The following is a 20,831-nucleotide window of genomic DNA, read 5'->3' on the forward strand; positions in this document are numbered from 1 at the left end:
TTTTGAGCCACCAAAGGTACCTCTTAGTTCCCTTTTCACCATGGAAGCTCTCCATTACTTTTTCTCCTTATGTCCTCCATTTACAATTCTCCACCTTATAAGGATAAACTGTTCTAAACCCCTACCTCCTTATCGTCTTTATTTCCTGTCTTATTGAATTCTTGTATCAACTAGACATGTGTGTTTGTATTTTCTTTTCTAAGTACTAATAATTTCAATAGAAACAAGTTGCTGGAATTAAAATTTTGACTGGAACCGAAATAACACTGTTAGGCTTTTTTTCCAAGACTTTTTGTATGTGATAATCATATTTGTAAGGCCCAATTTTATGCCCAGGCCCGAATATTAAAACAATAAACAACAGTCCAATTACAAAATAACAAACCAACCCACTACCTAGCCCAATAGCCCAAATAAAAAAACAAATGTTTGCAGCAGAAAACCCTAGGCGCAGCATGCCTAGGGCGCGCCGCTCAGCCTCGTCTGTCCCCCTCACGCTCGCACGCCTCGGCCTTGGCCACCACGACGCCCACGCGTCTGACACTCCACCGTGCCCACCACCTGCAACAAGAACAGACACCACAGCAAGGAGAGCATGCAAATGATGGGGAAAACAATAAACAAAACAAATGTATTGGCTTTAAAAGCCGAAATCGGTCATGGGAATAGGGAGATGATTTTTTTTTCCTTTCATTTTTCAGTTGTAATACTACTTAGAATACAAAAAAGCAGATTGAAACGAGAAAAAGATCCGAAACAGAAAAGGCAGAGATCTAAGGTTTCTTTTATTTTTATTCGAAAATTCATCTATTATATATATCTATACATAGCATAAATTTATAAAAAAAAAGAATAACAAAAAAAATAAAAAATTTTACCTTTCCGGCCACCGCGTGCGGTGGCCGGCGCCGGCGCCGGCGAGCCTCCGGTGGCCGTCCGGTGACCCCCCCCTTTGCCGGAAATCGCTCCGGGCTCCGCTCTCCTCTCTCCCTTTTCTTTTTTTCTCCCTCAGCTTTACAAATGATTTTTTTGAAATTTTTTTGACTTTTATAGGGGGTCAAAACGCACCGTTTTGGACCCCCAGTTTAAACAAATAAAACGACGTCGTTTTGAACGCGGGTCGGGTCGACCCGACCCGCACCAGGGAGGATCCGCGTGTTTTTCTTTGGAAGGGCTAATTGCACTTTTAGCCCTTCCGCTTTTTCGGGAGTTTACAATCAAGCTTTTCTTTATTTTTAATCTGGCTCCATGGTTTCGCCCCGAATTCATTCTGGTCCCCCATGCTGCGCAGCGTTTTAATACTTGGGTTTATTGCGCTTTTGACCCTCCAAGTTGCACGCGCGTTACAATCAAGTCCCTTTTCTTTGTTTTCATTTTAAATTGGCCCTACAACTTCGTTTTTAATTCGATTTTAATCCTTTTTTCGTTTATTTTTGTATTTTTATCAAATATCCTTGTTATTTTTATATTATTAGTATTATTAGTATTACTATTATTATAACTATGTACTAGTGTATATTTTTATTACGTATGTGTATACACATATATTTTTGTATTTAACGTTTTTCATTTCACTTTATTTTAATATTTTATTAATTTTATGTACGTTTCTTTTATATTCCAATGTTATTATTATTATTATTATTATTATTATTATTATTATTATTAGTTTATGCTTTGTTATATATCTATATATTTATAATATGTATATATACGTACTTATACATACTTAAATATATTTTTTTACATTTCATAATTTTTATACACTTACATATATTTATGCATATTTTACATCATATACATACTTATATATTTTACACTCTTAAAAATGCTTTTGTATATTTCACATATTTTATAATTCACATACATATATTTTATATTATCACGATTTGTAAATATATAAATACACATTTACATTTTTTATAGTATTTACCGATTTCATATATGTGTACATACTTATCTATGTTTTCATATTCTTAATTTATATGCATTTCTTATCTTATGGCTTAAAATTATATGCATATACATTTTTACATAATTGTATTTATTGTCATTATTGTTAGTTGTTGTTTGTTTATTTATGTACACATGTGCTTTTTCTAAAATGTTAGTCCTATTTATTTATTTGTATGCTTTGTAATCGCCTCGTCATTTCATTTTGCCTATTGTATTGTTGTTACTCACTTTACTTTGCTCACCTCGTTGTATTCGTTATTGTTTTGTCAAGCATCGACACTAAACACCAAAAGGAAAATTTTTCTAAATAAGGCAATATTTCGCGTTTGGAAAATCGAGAAAACGTGCCCTAACGTGCTGGGTTTCGATTTCTTGTTCGACCAAATAGCCAAATATCCTTTTTAAACTTTTAAATAAGGCAATATTTCGCGTTTGGAAAATCGAGGAAACGTGCCCTAACGTGCTGGGTTTCGATTTCTCGTTCGACTAAACAGCCAAATATCCTCTTAAAGCTTCAAAATATGGTTTCATTAAACTATAAGGTGATCTTGGTTTCGATGGTTTAGGGTATCGTGTCCTAATGTGCTGGATGTGATATTCCTTCGGAACAAGAGAATCTTATATTTCAATTCACGTTATCAGAATTTTCTTTTAAGGATCGTATTTTTAAAACCCTTCAAATTTTCAATTTTCGACACTAAGACACTAATTAATCAACTAGGTACCAATTTTGGGCGTATCGAGGGTGCTAATCCTTCCTCGTGCGTAACCGACTCCCGAACCCGTTTTTTTAAAAAAAATTTCATAGACCAAAATCTTTGTTTTAATAAAAATTAAATCGTTTATTAAAAACAACCACTTTTCAAGGTGACCCGATCACACCTCATCAAAAAGGATCGGTGGCGACTCCCGTTTTCATTCTTTTTTAATCCAAGTCGACCCCGTTTTCATATAAAAAATGGTGTCAACAATATTAATTTCGAGTAAATTTTAAGCCGAATAAAATTAACGAGGTAAAAATTTTCCAAACACCAAATTTCTATATCACTTGGTCAATAGAGAAACATTAGCAAGATTGTTATTTTATTACTTCTGAACTTCACTATCCATTACATCCTCCAAAATCGAAATCACAAAACCGTCCAAACATAATGTTTTGTTTTAAACTCATGTTTCAAACAAATACATTATATTTGAAACATTTTTGTCTGCCGTCCATATTCGGCACGTGCTAATTCAAATATTTTTTAAAAAATATCTTTATTTAATATTTATAATTGAATCCGAATAAAATAGCTTGTAATTATGATTTATGTTTGTTTTTTTGTGATATTTTGGTGTCGGATCACGAGCCTGCATGGTGTAGTAAGAATAAAGGACAATATTTTTCAGTTTCCTTGACTGTTGCATGTTTTTATTTCGTTTGGATAGTTGAGCTACTTGAGAGCTACATTTCATAATCATGTCATGTCCAACAATATATAGTTGCAGAATTAATTACCCCAAAGTTTACGTAGTTTCTGAGCTTACTGTAATGAATAATTTTTTTCATGCGTATATCTTGATCTTTTGTTATGATAAATTGTTACGTTTCGGCACTTTTATACAATAAATTGAAGAAACTTAAATATCATGATCACTAAAAAGTCGAATTTAGGTTAATTTTTATTATTAGATACTTTTTAGTTTTTAAAAATTTAGTCCTATCAAATAATATATGTTAAGTTCATAAGTTCTGCAATTTTTTTTAAATTTATGCAGTAAACTATTTATCACGTGTAATGTTAAAGTAAACTTGCTATTTTTGTATGGTACACATAAAATGTAATATCTCAAAACTTGACTCAGAAGTTTCGACCGGATTCTGGAGTTTACATTGACCACCGAAATGTCTCTCAACAAAATACCAACTAAATTCTAAAATACATTTCGAAAACCACTCTTACCTGTATCTTACTGAAACCGATAGTGAGTTTAACTTATGTTTTGCAAACATTAAATTTAATTATCGCTTAAAACAATTTGATACTAAATTTAGATCTCATATTTTAATTTTGCGGCCAAAATGAAATAGTAATTCTTGTTAACTGAAGTTTCAAACCATAATTTGCAACATAGAGTTTTAACCTTTTACCTTGTTTGAAAACCATAAATAGTTACTTAAAAACCGAGTGACTATTAATGAAGATAATGTTGAAAAAATTGTATTTTATGGTAACTTTGAGGCATATTCTCAATAGGTAAAGGTGAAGAGTTGAATCATATTTTTATATATAGTTTCATATTCTACTCCATTCTACTCCATGAGTCTTTTACAACGGTATATCATATGCTCAAAATGGTTGAGTGATGAATGAGAAATTGATGCTCAAAGTAAGCTACTTGGAAATATTGCTGAGGAAAAATAAAAGGTTTAGATCCCACATTGGTTAAATACCAAGTGTAGGATGTGTTTACAACTGTGAACTCTCTTGAAGGGTAATTCAATGACTAAGCTTGTAACCTTGCCTCGTGTGCAAGAGGGAGCAAGTCCAAACCCAACGGGATTGGGGCGCACTCGCATAACGTGGGCGACGTGAAATGTCCGAATTGGTTGGGCCCAAATGGGCTCACGAATTTTTTAGCCCAACACGAATTTATTTTCCTCAGTAGAAAAAATCTGTTTATATATGGAAACTTATCTTATTGATTTGATTCCAATAAATCTGTTTAAAATTTTTATTTAATGGAAGATTTTGGGGATATTTTTTTCCAAAATTCCAACACTTTCCATGCCTATAAAAGGCCATGATTATGAAGGGTTTTTACACACTTTTCATACTATTTTAGAATTTTTCTTGCTGAAATTCTGTTGCTCTCAAAATCTCTTTTCCCATCCTTCATGTTTTATAAATATGCCGATGATAGAAAAATGCATTATTCGTTCGATTGATTGTGGTAAAGGTGTTGCTACTTCGATCACTACTGTCGTTATATCCTGGGAGACTTTCGACCAACGTTACTCCAAGTACCGTAGGAGTGGCCGAATCTGTCTTAAGGAAACCGTGTTTCATAGGCCTTAACATTTCATAAAATCTCATCATCTATACATAACGAATTGGTGTAGTATATTCATATCATAACATATGAATAGTAAGAACTAGCATTCTTATTGAGACTCGAACTCATAGGGAAGAAAATAGATTTATGGATGGAATCAAATATGTACTAGTTACAGATAAAAGTATTTGATTATTGGTAAAAATAAATATATTTTTAATGTAGAATAAGGATCAACTAGGACAGAAATGAAGCATTGGGTCGAACTATTCTTTGGTGTCAAGGTAATAGCTATAAATAGTCATCGACTCCCTGAAAAGGGTAGAAGAATGGGACCTATTATGGGACATAAAATGCATTACAGGCATATGATCATTACACTTCAATCGGGTTATTCTATTCCACCTCTTAAAATGAAAAGAACTTATATCAAAATACTTAATAGCATGGCGATACATTTATACAAAACTTCTACCCCGGGCACACGTAACGGAGCCGTAGATAATCAAGTGAAATCCAATTCATGAAATAATTTGATCTATGGATAGCATCGTTGTGGTAAAGGTCGTAATGCCAGAGAAACCATTACCGCAAGGTATAGAGGGGGAGGTCATAAGCGTCTATACCGTAAAATTGATTTTCGATGAAATAAAAAAGACATATATGGTAGAATCGTAACAATAAAATATGACCCTAATCGAAATGCATACATTTGTCTCATACATTATGGGAATGGTGAGAATAGATATATTTTACATCTCAGAAGGGCTATAATTGGAGATACCATTATTTTTGGTACAGAAGTTCCTATAAAAATAGGAAATGCCCTACCTTTGAGTGCGGTTTGAACTATTAATTTACGTAATTGTAAGGAACCAATTAGGTTTACGATGAAACCTAAAAATCAATCACAGATCAATTTGAGTACCTTTACAGGATAGACCTCAACAGAAAACTGAAGAGTAACAGCAGCAAGTGATTGAGTACAGTAGTTCCTTATATAAAATTATTGACTCTAGAGATATAGTAATATGGAGAAGACAAAATTGTTTCAAGCACCGACAGAACCAGAACCTAAAGCACCCATTGTTTCAAAAAGAGAAGGATGGGTTATTCACATGTCGTTTGATGGCCAGAGACGAATTGAAAGCTAAGCAATGGTAATTCTAAAGATTCCTCATAGGAAAAATAGAAATGTCTCCTACGTTACCCATAATATATAGAAGTATCGACGTAATTTCATAGAGTCATTCAGTCTGAATGCTACATGAAGAACATAAGCCAGATGACGGAACGAGAAGACCTAGGATGTAGAAGATCATAACATGAGTGGTTTGACAGATTTGGATTCCTATATATCCACTTATGTGGTACTTCATTGTACAATATATATAAGAATTATACGATAAGAATTATACGAATCTATCTGTATAGATATCATCATCTACATCCAGAAAGCCGTATTCTTTGGAAGAAGCTTGTACAGTTTGGGAAGAGGTTTTGATTGATTGACCAAAAAAAAGAATCTACTTCAACCGATATGCCCTTAGGCACGACCATAGATAACATAGAAATCACACTTGGAAGGGGTGGACAATTAGCTAGAGTAGTGGGTGTTGTTGCAAAATTGATTGCAAAGGAGGGGAAATCGACCACATTGAAATTACCTTTTAGGGAGGTCCGTTTGATATCCAAAAAACTGCTCAGCAACAGTCAGACAGGTGGGGAAAGTTGGGGTGAACCAAAAAAGTTTGGGCAGAGCCAGATCTAAATGTTGGCTAGGTAAGCGTCTTGTAGTAAGACCATGCTTCTGAAGGGTTTTTAGACAGTTTTCATGCTATCTTAGAATTTCTCTTCCTGAAATTCTGTTTCTCTCAAAATCTCTTTTTCCATCCTTCATGTTTTATAAATATTTCGGTGATAGAAAAATGCATTGTTCGTTCGATTGATCGTGGTAGAGGTGCTACTACTTTGATCACTGCTGTTTTTGTATCCTGGGAGACTTTCGACCAACGTTACTCCAAGTACCGTAGGAGCGACCGGATATGTCTTAAGGAAATCGTGTTTCACAGGCCTCAACATTTCGTAAAATCTCAATTCTCCTTTGTTTCAATTGTTTATTATGGTTTTATTTTATTTTCATGTTTGATAAATTAACTATAAATAATTCTATTCATATTTTATTTAATATATTTTTAGTTATAATTAATTTATTTTTTTCGCTAACTTGTTTTGTCCAATAGATAACATTTCACTTAGCTAAAATCCCATGCATGAAATCACAAATTTAGTCCAAATCCCAAAAGTTTACAAGTCCAAAATCAAAATCATACCACATTTTATATAATCTTACTTACAAACCAATTGAAAGTAATTTACCGAATCTTAGAGAAAACTTATTAAACCAAACCATGAAAAATGTGAAACTCCGTGATCTTTGATTTGCTAAATCTAAAACCTAACCTCATGAATTACCTAAAAAAGGGGGAAAACTAAGGGAATGAGCTACAGAAGCTCAGTGTGAGTATAAATAAATGTAATTAAGCAGAGTTGAACAAAAGTTGTAATGGCCCAAATTTCAGTGATATCGGAATAGTGATTTGAGATCACTAAATCCGACATGTGAGTTTATATATTAGTAAGTAAAAGTTAAGTGTGGTTTTAGAAATAATTTCGAATTAGTGAAATTATGAATTAAAAGAAATTTGTAGATTAAATAAGATAAAAACGAGGTTTTGAGACCTTGAATTCATAAAATGAGCCATAAATATTTTTATAAATATTTGTGAAGTGTTAGTAAGTTAGTATTAAAGTTTTGTTAAGAAATTTTAAGGTTTCGTTAGTGAATTAGGTAAAAAGGACTAAATTGAATTAAGTGCAAAATTGTGAAATATGATTAAATAGCTCTAGTAATTATTAAAGGAGGGCTAAATAGTCAATTAAACACCTATTGTTGGGCTCGACGGCAGGTGTGTGCTGGAAAAATAAAAATCAAGTGTGAACAAGGGGCAAAATTGGAATTGGATAAATATTAAATTGTAAAATATGTATATTAGGTAAAAATCTAGAGTTTTCTTTAATTTTCTTCATCTTCTCCAGCAAAAACACCATTGAAGGGTTCTTTTAAGCTGGTCTCTCATATTTCTATTACATGTAAGCTCAATTCTTGATTATTTCTTATGATTTTTGTGATTTTGAGACTTTTGCAACTAGGTCCTAATATCTAATTCAATAGTTTTTTATTTTATGAATATTTTAGAAAGTTATCATGAGTAAGTGCTGAAATTTTATGATGATTTATCATGGAATTAAGGTTTTAATTTCATTATATGATGTTTTTATGAAGAGATTTGCATAGAAATTTATTTTAGGACCTAATTGTGAAAGTTGTTGGAATTAGGGTTTTGTGTTGAAGCTTGGAATGTCAAAGGCTGTGAAGTAGTTTTTAGTGTTTATATAAAATGATATTTGAAAGGAATTAGTTTGATTGATGAATAAATTGAATAGGGACTAAATTGTAAAAATTGAAAAGTTTGGGGTAATTGTGTAATTTTAAAAATTAAGGGCCTAAATTGTGAAATAGAATTGAATTGAAAGAGATGCTAATGAAGGAATGATTTTATAATTATAGATCAAGAAAACGAAGTGAATCGTGGAAAGGAGAAAATTTAAGAATAGTCTCTGAATTTCTACAATTTTTGCAAATTAGCCCAGGTAAGTTCATATGACGAAGTTCAATGTTTGATATGAAAATCTTATGATTGTTAAAGTATTTGATTGTAGATGAATATTATCAAATTGTATTAACTAATGAATAATGTGTAACTAAAAGAACAAATTAGTTGGAATAATGGTTTGAGTGCTTTCATTTTTTTACTATAATGAATTGACGGAAAAGATATGATATATGATTCCGTATAAGACCATATCCGAGCTATGGCATCGGTACAATGTGATTCGTGTTCCCGTATAAGACCACAGCTAGGCTATGGCATCGGTATGATGTGTTAATGTGATTCCGTATAAGACCATACCTAGGATATGGCATCGGTGTGTGATGTGTGACAATGTGAAAGTCCATAGTTTACTATGGCAATGTGATAATAAAACACTCAATTCCACTATTTTTCCCTAATTTGACAATGGAAATAAATAAGAAATGGGCTCAAAAGAATTAAGTTCGTGAATTGCATTATGAAAATTTTTCAAATGAGTTTATTAATGAAGTTGTGAATTGCAGGATGAAATTGTTTAACTAATATATATATATAATTGTGTACAGTGTTCTGTAAGATTTGTGTTATTATGCCTATGAGTTTACTAAGCTTGTGATACGTATAAGACCACGGAAGGGCTATGGCTTCAGTGTGTGATGTGTGACAATGTGAAAGTCCATAGTTTACTATGGCAATGTGATAATGAAACACTCAATTCCACTACTGTTTCCTAATTTGACAATGGAAATAAATAAGAAATGGGCCCAAAAGAATTAAGTTCGTGAATTGCATCATGAAAATTTTTCAAATGAGTTTATTAATGAAGTTGTGAATTGCAGGATGAAATTGTTTAACTAATATAAATATAATTGTGTACAGTGTTCGGTAAGATTTGTGTTATTATACCTATGAGTTTACTAAGCTTTTGTAAGCTTACTTGTGTATCTGATTTGTTTTCTAGATTGACTTATATACATACGGAGGATCGAATCTACATCAAGGGTCACACTATCCAGATTTACTCCTGTAGATTTTGTTAAACAACTTTTTGGTTTATATGGCATGTATAGGATTTGATTTAGGAATGTAATTATATGAATAATTAAGTATACAAACTATGTTGAATGTGATGTTTTGTGATTGGAAAATGAAATATACATATGTTTTGGTTGGGATAATTGATTGGTTAGATTCTATTAGTGTATAATTGTATTTAGGTACAAGAAATGGATAAAAAGAATGATATTTGATTAAGATATATAAGTAAATGTTTTGGGCATGAATAGGATGTGTTTAGTATGTGAAAATAGCTTTAAAATGGTCAAAAATTATGTTTTCACACGGCTAAATCACATGGACGTGTGCCCAGGCCGTGTGGAAAAGTCAGAATCTGCACATGGGCAGGCCACACGGGCATGTTCCAGGCCACACGGGCGTGTCCCAAGCCACACGGGCATGTGCCCCTATCTTCAAGGAAAATTTTCCAAAGTTCTCGGTTTAGTCTCAAATCACTTCTAAAACATATATAGGGCCCCGTAAGCCCATATTAACGGCTTTAAGATGAAATTTGATAAGAATTGATCTGAAATGTAAAGTTTATGACTCGGTTTTGTATAAATGTTAGTGTATAAGTCTGGTAATGCCTCATAGCCCTATTCTGGTGACGGCTTGGGGTTAGGGGGTGTTACAAAAGCAATACATACAATCGCTCAAACTTACAAAAGCATACAATGTAATGACAAATGGTCAAACAGCCATACAATAATCAATTTATAATCATATCAAGAATCACAGTATTTTATCACCAAACAAATACGGGTACCGTGTTTAAATATAAAATGGCATAAAAGAAAACCCTATCTATCCAACCTCTACACACTAACTCCTTAATCCAACACACACCATTAAGAGTATATTAGACCCTTTCCAACCTCTACATACCAATATTGGGTTACGGTGGACCTTTCCAGCCAATTCACACCATTAAGTGGTCATTTGCCACTAGAATGTTAGGCAGTCAAGCTGCTAACACTATTGTGGTTTTATCGCTGAATTATAATAATGTAGTTTAACTGCTAAAATCGAACATCCTTCTCTTCATCATCAAATCCCAACCCAAAATGCATATGTAAAACTTTCAATACAAATATGTATATCAAACTAGACATTCTCATATGCAATTATAAAATAGCAGAATCAACAGTATGCATAAATTTCTGAAAATCATATCCTGACATTTACGTATACCAAAGTTTCCATAACATAATCATATTTTCAACCAATACGAATATCAAAACTAAACCTTACAAACAATTATAAATAAATTATTCTAACAGTAATTCACCTTTCGTGAACAAAATTAGTGTTCCAAACACCTCTACAGAAGCTTAAACATGCAAGAAATCAACTAGGGACTAAAACGAATCAATTTGTAAAAACAAAAGAAAAACTATAAAAACAGGACCTCATGGCCATATGGGAGGGTTTAGACCGAGTGACAGGGGTACACAAGCGTGTGGTTGAGGGACACGCTTGAGTGATTGAGGTACACGATCATGTGGACAGACCGTGTAACTCACTGTCAATTCAGATGCAGGGAAGACACAACTATGTGGCTGAAAGACACGTCCGTGTGCGATCGACAAATTTTCCCAACAAGGGTCACACAACCATGTGGCCAGCCTGTGTGACCCATCTCAAGCCATGTGACAAGAAAATTGCCCTAGCTTCTAAAGCGGCACATGTCCATGTGATCCAAAAACCACCCCTAAATCTATAGTAAAAACACGAAAATTCACAAAATAGGTACCCTCAATTAAATATGTTTAAGAAAACACACTTGAAAGACAATTCCAAAGTACTAACAATCGACGGACGCGCCTCAATTATACCGATTTGAAACTTGATTAGAAAAAACACATAAAACCTAATAAGGAATCGATTAAAATGAAATAGACACAACTAAGAGAAAATTTGATCAATACCAAAGCAACACACTTACTCTTCTCCTACTCGAATCCAAATTGAGCGAAGATGAAAAAGGCACGCGAACCTCCAACGAGACGGAAATCAAGAACGGTATTGGAACAAAAAGGGGAAAAATTGAAGAACAAAGAAAAAGAAATATAGAACGTTGGAAAAGAAATAATATTGAACACCAAAAAGTCAAAATCAAAAATTTGTAGGCCATTTCCTTTTCAAAAATAAAAAAACAAAAATAATAAAATAAAATAGACAGAATAATAATTAACAAAATCCTATCAGGTTTTTTCCAGAATTGGAACCAAAAAGAATTTCCCCTACACACACAATGACTCAAACACGAGATTTAAGGGTATGCTAACAAAATCCTTACCATCAAACTAACAAACTCATTCTATCCTTCAAACACAAGAAATAAACTTAAGAGTCCATATGCACCCAATAACTCCTACAAACGTTGATTCTTCTAACTCTAAATTTTAGGGTGTAACATAAAAAGGTTTGTTAACTCATTTAATGACAATCATTTTTTGTCAAGACTGAAATTTCAATATTCGAAAAATATAAAAATTAAGAATAATTAAATTAAAAAACATAAACTACATCTACAAATTTACACATAAATTTAATCAAACGAATTTAATTATCATAGATATCTATTTAAAAAATAAAACAACTAAAATGACTAAACTAAAATATAATAATTAAATTCCCAATTAACACATAATGTAATCACTAATATCGGGATTTGACTTTTGTATGATAAGGGAGAAGCATAATTTTCAATTTGGTCATTTCCAAGGAATAATTATAGAATTAATAATCCTTGACACGATTCATGTTATGCTTATATTTTTTTTTATAAAATGATTAACCCATAAAATTAAGGAATTCATCAAATTATAATAACCTTTTTATCTTTCCTAAAAATAATAAATTGATTTAAGTATTTTTAACAAAAATATTCTGACATCGCCTTTTTAATTAGGAATGAAATCTAAAATTCATGGATGATTTTAATTTTTTTTAACTTACGGAGACCCAACTAAGATAAAACACTTACCCTAACTGATATCTTCATGGATTTCAGACAGAGAAACAACTGTTCTTTTTAAAAAAAAAATTGATAAGTCATAAAATTCATTGTGTAGCAGCTGGATATGTCAGCTTCAGGCCTCAATTAATACGTTTAGAGATACTCCTTCATTAAAGTTTAATCAGTTTCAGACTTTGCTTCACATTGCAAGGAGATGTTGCTATTATAGTAAAAATAAACATAAAAATAAAAACAAAAACAAAATATAATTGATATGAAAATAATGAATTGAATAATCTGAAGTATATATATATTTTAATTATAATAGAGAAATAAGTAACGAGATTAATTTAATTTAAACTCAAGGACGGATCAACGCACAAAATTATTTTAAATATACTTTAGTTTGGCATACATACCTTAAACTAACAACTCAATAATAATGATTAGTAAAGAACTTTTATTATCTTCTTAATTTGTTATTAATGATTAATTTGACTCCACTCCCCCCAAACCTTTTAATTTGTTTTCTATTAGCCTTAATTATTACTTTTATTTCTGATGTTAGGCAATTTTGATTTTGATTTTGATTTTTTTTTTTGAAGAATATCCATTGCATGTTCCATGCATGTGGATACATTATAAACCAATCCTTTTTTCCTCTACTTTTGCTACCTTTTCCTTTTATTTTTGGTTCTTTTAATAATTTCTTTCACTTCTTAATTTCCCCTGCCTCCCTATAGCCATCACTAGTCAACCTATACACATATCAATAATAACAATAAAGGGGAAAACATAACTTATAAAAATAATCAAAATGTGAAACATCACCATCACTTTATCACAATTTACAACCAAAAAAGTTTAGATGAAATTTAATTTGAATTTTTCTGTACGACGATTATTCATGTAATAAAAGAATGTTAATTGATTAAAATTCAGGTAATTGAAAGTACAATTACATATTAACTTAAATTGTAGTGACCTAACCAATAAAAAGAATAAAACAAGGTCGAATGCAATACAAATATATGTATTTAAATTATAAACTATTTACTTTCCATATAATTATTTTTAATACTAAAATATTAAATGAAATCCAACTTAATAAAGTATCCTGCAGAATTGACTTTTCTCTTGAAAAGCATCCCTGCAACAGAAATCAGAATTTTTTTTTTTTGAGAAAATAGTACCAATCATTTCTAGTGGGGCCATTGGTCACATGCCTTGAGGGCCTCACAGCCAATTTTAAGCATGCTTTTAATGACCCACATAATCACCTCCACAACATCTTATAACTTGCATTTATCTCAAATTCTATCTATTTTTTTTCGATAGAAAGCTCACAGAAAAAACTGGTAAAACATGTTAAAGTAGGAGGGTCTACGGATGTTCTCCCTGTCTAAACGCTCCCCAATGCTTCAGCTGCACGGACCGAAATAATTTCTCACACCAAACACTGTAAGTTTTGCCAGGCAAAAGCCTAAGGTGATAAATTTCCTTCTGGTAACCCTAATCATTATTGAAGACTTCACTATCCATCCACAAGGAGTGATTACCCATTGATTTCAATAGTAAGGTTACTTCCATAACTGAATTATGCCGTTTACAACCGATAAACAAATCATTACATCCATTAAAAGTGTGCTGTGGATGTTTTAATACTTTTTAAGTTTCCAATTGTGTCTTTGATCACCTTACTTTCGAAGGCACTCACTGTGGCTAGGATGGATTTGGATGCTTGTATGACAGAAATTGGGTTACATTGAGATCCTTCGAAGACCATTTTATTCCTATGAGGCCATTAAGATAAAATCTTTTATAAGTCTCGATTTGTTCTCTATCTAATTCAATGTTCAGACACATGTTCAGGCAAATGTTTAGACAAATAATGTTTGAATATATGTGTGAATAGAACAATTTAAACAAGGCAAGAAGCAAAGTAAGGAAAGAAATCAACACACGATATTTGTTAATGCAGTATGGATTCACTAATCCTACTCTACCGAGCTTCGCTTAGCGAATGATTCTATTCAACAATTGTCTGGCTTACCTATTGGTTTAAATCCAATTTACTCCTACATAAAGAAGTAATTGCAACCCCATCAATGAACACAAGTGTTACCTATTGGCTTAGAGCCTTTCTTTTTCTCCTTCAAGGATAGCAACTTCTTCCTTTAAAGAATTGTTCAATTGGCACAACACTTCCTAGCATGTTCCTATATGTTTTTAGGAATTCTTCATCAGAATCTAAATCACTCTCAGATCCTTTAACAGTATTTGCTGCAACGCCGCATGGTTCTTAAGATGATCTTAATCTAAATTCAAGTTGTTGGATGAATCTTCATCGCTCCAAGTCACATACAATAACTCCTCCTCCTTCTTTAGAGTGTTAGCACATTCAGGCTAGATATAACCATATCCTTGTTAGCAAACTCAGGCTAGATATAACCATATCCTTGGAATTCATAGCCTTTCTTCTTATATACTTTTTTAGTTTATTCGTTAATGATTGTTTTTGGGCGCATTTGTGATGAATTTAAACTTTTTTATTCTTTCTGATTTCTTCTTAAAAGCTTTGTTAATGTTTTATATGAGTAACAAAATCTACTCCCGAAGTTCTTCAATCACAATGTTGTATGAAGTTGGCACTTCTTCTCTGATAAGCCATCAAAATAACATTTTTAATATCATTCTTGATGCGTTTTTGGATGATTTATTATGTAAATTAGTGAATTTGATGCTCCTAAATCCTTTAAATTCATGTTTTTATACTTAGGTGAGCATAGGGGAGTGAAAGGAGCGGAAAACAAGCCAAAATTAGACAAAATGAGCTATTTTTAGAATTCACACATCCCCGTGTGAGCCACACGGGCTGGCCCTACGCCCATGTGCTAGCCCGGGTCAATATCGCACCCTGCTTCCCAAATACGCGAAAAAAACCCATTTTTTAGGCTTTCTGAGGATTCTAAAGTCTGTAAATACCAATTAGAAGAAGATCTAAGGAAGTACTTAGAGAAGATTGAAGAAATCACTTGAAGAACACCATCGAAATCAACTCAGAAGTGGATCTCCTTCAAGATTAAAGATCTCAATTTAATTTCCTTAGAAGTTTTTTTTAGTTTCTTTATGTCTTGTTGTTATCCTAATTTTGAGATGTTTTTATTCCAAATTATGAACTAAATTCCTTAGATATATAGGGAAGATGAAACCTATGATGAATCTTATTATTTGATTTCTAACTTACATGATAAATACTTGATTCTTGTTCTCAATTATGTATGCTTATTTCGTGCTTTAATATTTTCAGGATATTAATCCATGTTTAATGTGCTTATTTCAGTATAGCAAAAGTCCCTGTTTAAGAGTAGATCTAGCATAATTGAGTGGAGTTGCACGCAATCCTAGAAATAGGACGACATAAATCTACCAGATTAGAGTCAAATCTAATAGGGGAGTCCATAGATCGAGTTAATGTGACAATAGGGGTTTTAATTAAAAAGAGATTTTAATTAATCAACCTAGAGTCAGTTGTTCTTACTCTCGAAAGAGATATTAACATAATTTAGGGATTTCTATGGATCAAGACAGAAGTGAATAAATCGTTTAATTCAGATTCAGAATAATAGGTGAAGTCTAGGTGGATTCTTTCCTGAGTATTGTCCTTTTCTTTGGTTATCTTCGATTATTTTACCATTTCATTTTCTGTTGTGCTCGTAGTTAAATTAGATTAGTAATTTTAGAATAAAAACAATCAATTCAATTTATCGGCTAAATAATAGAAAAATGATAATTACTAGTACTTTAGTCCTCATGGATAAATATTCCCTACTCACCATAGCTATACATTATTCGATTGGTGCGCTTGCCTTTGCCGTAATTATAGTTAGTTTAGTGACCATCATTCTCCCATCGGAAAAGCAATATTTCTCTCTTCCTTTGTCCTACTACGTTTGACCTCGTCAAAGTTCATTTCGTAAGTCTGCAGAGAATGAATGAGTTCATCAATTAGTTAGGCTTTCAATGTAATGCCCGAAACCCGGCCTAGACGTTATGGCTGAATTTGGCAAAGTCACATGAGAATGTCTTTAAAACCGTGTTTACCCAAAAACCGTTCATGTTACCACCATTTGCTTAACTTAGAAAACATATATTGATTAATTTGCTTGAAAACATTTCTTAGTTCACGGAAGCTTAAGAAAAATAAAGTTGCAGTTCCAAAATCCATAAACAGTATTTTAAAATTCCGAACTTAAACTAAACAGTCTGAAACCAGAAATTACATAATTACTCACAACTATAACAATTAAAATAATAAAAACATTAAAAAAAACTTTAAAACCAAAGTGTATGTAGCAGAAGTCACTGTCGAGCCCTTCCACTGCACCGATCCATCTACTACTGGGGATTACCTGACAGACAAATGAAATAAGGGGTGAGTTTTCGTAAACTCAGTGTGTACATCCCCACAGTAAATTATGCATGTAACCGAATAGCAGTCAAACAGTGATAATCGAGCCTGAGCTCTTAACAGGATCAGTGTAGGCCTTAGCCCACTCAGAACAGTATCAGGTACATTCAGACCTTAGCCCATACAGACATACATGCATATCAATCAGAACAGTAATGCCCACCAACCCTGCACACTATCTCCGTCCAACCCAACACATCATGTGAGGATAAAATCGACCCACCTAGCCCTACACACATAGTATAAGGATAAAATCAACTCATCCAACCCTACACACCAAATGGTACCGTATACGGCACGTATCAGATATATGCAGCATAGCTGCCAGATGACAGGCTAATAGCCTTTCAGTTTTCCTTCTCTTCAATGACATACCCAACCCAATGCAATGCAACATAAATAATAAGGCATGCTCATGTGCAGATATCAAATCATAACATTATAATCAAATTAGAACAGATACACAAGCTTTAATTATCATGCTTTTACATACATCTTAGTATCAGATCAGAGTATAGGGGTCTGAGTAACACTTACCAACAGTCGACTTGGGTGACCCGTGCAACTTTGCAGAACATTTCAAACAAATCGGGCTCACACGCCCGTGTGCCCTACCCGTGTGGGCCCACATGCTGTGTGGTTCACACAGCCCAGATTGGCATTGCCCGTGTGGATCACACGGCTTGGCCCAAGATCCTACACACCCGTGTGATTCGCCCGTGTGATTCACTTGTGTAGCCCACACGCTCGTGTTTCCTACACGGCCCAATTGGTCAAGCCCATGCCTCGCACACGGCCTCGCCAGCCTCACAGGCCCGTGTCCTTCGTGCCTGTGTGGCGCGCACACAACCTACTTCGTCGACCGCACAGCCTCCACACAGGCAGTCCACACGCCTGTGTGGCGTCGACAGTAGCATTTTTGGCTTTCGCCAAAACATAGTTTCAGATCGATTGGAGTACACACCTGGTTTCGATTGAAGCCTAACGCAATCCCGAGTACTCCAGAACCTATATTTCACAATGTCATGACCCATTTCAGTCACTTAAACAATTTTTTATTGAAACTAAACGAGTATTCTACCCCGAAATCGTTAAATTTCTTACCTCGAGCGAAAACCAACGAATACAACGTGCTTAATTCACTATTCAGGAACGAAAAATAGCCCATTGATCAGTACTTAAGCACCCAAAGAAAATTCTCCCTTATTCTCTTAATCAAACGATGTTTACGAACGACAAGCAGAAACTTACCAATGAGGAGAACGTCAATGAATCGCAGAAGCCCGTTAATATGAAATCAAAACGAATGGGAGGAAGGCAAGGGAAATTTTGGCGAAAAGAAAAGAAAAAGAAAGTGGAGTGGGGAAAAAATAGAAGAGAATTTCCGTAGAGAGAGTTCTTCTGGGGAAACTACTCAGTAAAATCTGATAAACCCTACCACTTCAGTGTTTTAGCTCACCTCCAATTCTATCACGGCCTTAGTGGCAAAAATAATGCCCAATTCAAGATTCGAACACATGACTTCTAGTGTAAACCCTTGCCACTTAACCACTAGACCAACAGACCCATTCTGTTAAGTTTTTACTAATAAATTCTTATAACCTCATTAACCAAAACCCAGGCTTTATTTAAATAAAAAACCAAAATTTTGCCCAAGTTGAGACTTAAACCTGGGACATTCCTAACACACCCCCAAAGCACTTAAATGCAAAAGCAAATAGATATTATGCAAATTCATGCAAAACATATTCAGATATTTTCCTATAGTATAATTTCACAAAAGCCGAAATTACAGAAATTTAGGGTGTTACAACTCTACCCCCTTAAAGAATATTCGTCTTCGAATTTTACTTGGTCAGAAAAGGTGAGGATACTGCTGAAGCATTAAATCCTCTAGCTCCCAAGTAGCCTCCTCAGTGCTATGATTCTGCCACAGCACATTCACTAAGAGAATAGACTTCTTACGTAAAACTTTGATATTGCAATCCAAAATTTGAACTGGCTCATCCTCGAACGTTAGATTTGGTCTAACCTCAACATCCTTCACAAGCACAATGTGCGTGGGACCAAAGTGGTAACGTCTCAACATCGAGACATGAAAAACATCGTGAATACGATCTAACTCTGGAGGTAACTCTAACTGGTACGCGACTGTCCTAACTTGCTTCAGAATTTGGTACGGCACAATAAACCGAGGACTCAACTTACCATTGCGTCCGAACCCCAGAACCTTCTTCCATGGTGAAACTTTAAGGAAGACCACGTCCCCCACAGAATACTCAATATCCTTCCTCTTCAAATCAACATAAAACTTCTGACTATCAAAAGCCGCTTTCAGACGCTCTTGAATCAACCGGACCTTATCAATGGTCTCTGAAATCAACTCTAGACCCAGGATACATCGCTCCAGCACAAAGGGGTGCGACACTTATAACCATAAAGTGCCTCATAAGGTGCCATCTGAATACTAGACTGATAACTGTTATTGTAAGCGAACTCTGCCAAAGGTAAGTACTCCTCCCAACTACCTCGGAAATCCATAACATAACCCCTCAACATATCCTCCAGTATCTGAATTACCCTCTCTGACTGACTATCTGCCTTAGGATGAAATGCAGTACTTAAGTCAAGTCGTTAACCCAAAGCCTCATGAAACTTCTGCCAAAATCAAAAAGTAAACTGAGGATCTCTATCGGAGATAATCGACACTAGAATGCCATGCAGTCTTACTATCTCTAAGATGTAAAGTTTAGCCAACTTCTGTAAAGAGAAGTCTGTCCTAACAGAAATGATGTGTGCAGACTTGGTCAGTCGATCCACGCTGACCCAAATAGAATCCTTCTTAGTGGGTGTTAGGGGCAACCCACTAACGAAATCCATCATCACTCGCTCCTATTTCCACGTCGGTATCTTAACCAGCTGTACCAACCCCGAAGGCAACTGATGCTCAGCCTTAACCTGCTGACAAGTCAGATAACGAGTAACGAAATCAGTCACATCACGCTTCAACCCTGGCCACCAGTACAATTCTCGGAGATCTTTATACATCTTATTTTCACAAGGATGCATAGCGTACGGACTACTATGCGCTTCTCTCAAAATCAAAAGCATCAAATCCCTATCATTAGGTACACAGATCTTATCTCGGAAGCATAATATCCCATCATTATTCAACCCAAAATCTATAGTAGTCTCAGTCTCAAGCTGACGAAATCGTCTCTCGAGAGTCTTATCCTCTGACTACTTAGCTCTAATCTTCTCAATTTATGTCGGCTTCACTTGTAGCTCTACCAGAAGACTCCCATTGTCATAAAGACTCAGTCGAACAAACAACGCTCTCAAATCAGCCACTGCCCTATGGCTTAATGCATCAGCCACCATATTGGCCTTTCTAGGGTGATATTCTATACTGCAGTCATAATCCTTAAGCAGCTCAACCCATCGTCGTTGCCTAAGATTCAACTCCTTCTAAGTGAGGAGACCCTTAAGGCTCTTGTAATCAATGTAGATGGTACACTTCTCACCGTATAGATAATACCTCTAAATCTTTAATGCAAAGACAACTGCATCCAACTCCAAATCATGAGTCGGATAATTAGCCTCGTGAGTCTTAAGCTGTTGAGATGCATAG

The 20,831-nt window shown here is 34.1% G+C and overlaps 1 protein-coding gene across 1 annotated transcript; it reads right to left on the reverse strand.

Annotated features, from left to right (window-relative positions):
* Window positions 1–473: 473 nt before the first annotated feature.
* Window positions 474–20,581, reverse strand: LOC121207814 (uncharacterized). Its single transcript, XM_041078224.1, has 6 exons — window positions 20,492–20,581; window positions 20,117–20,404; window positions 19,729–19,801; window positions 19,473–19,627; window positions 19,075–19,241; window positions 474–561 (listed from the first exon to the last, which is right to left on the reverse strand). The coding sequence occupies exons 1-6, from the start codon at window positions 20,579–20,581 to the stop codon at window positions 474–476; spliced, it is 861 nt and encodes a 286-aa protein (XP_040934158.1).
* Window positions 20,582–20,831: the final 250 nt, after the last annotated feature.

Source organism: Gossypium hirsutum, chromosome A01 (assembly GCF_007990345.1).
Source record: "Gossypium hirsutum isolate 1008001.06 chromosome A01, Gossypium_hirsutum_v2.1, whole genome shotgun sequence".
NCBI lineage: Eukaryota > Viridiplantae > Streptophyta > Magnoliopsida > Malvales > Malvaceae > Gossypium > Gossypium hirsutum.

Excerpts from the sequence above, each read along its gene's own strand:
- LOC121207814 (XM_041078224.1), bottom strand. The coding sequence starts at position 20,581 with ATGGTGGCTGATGCATTAAGCCATAGGGCAGTGGCTGATTTGAGAGCG. Across the intron at positions 20,405-20,491 it reads ATGACAATGGGAGTCTTCTG|CTTGAGACTGAGACTACTAT; the intron begins GTAGAGCTACAA and ends CGATTTCGTCAG. Across the intron at positions 19,802-20,116 it reads CTTCGGGGTTGGTACAGCTG|GCAGATAGTCAGTCAGAGAG; the intron begins GTTAAGATACCG and ends TTTCATCCTAAG.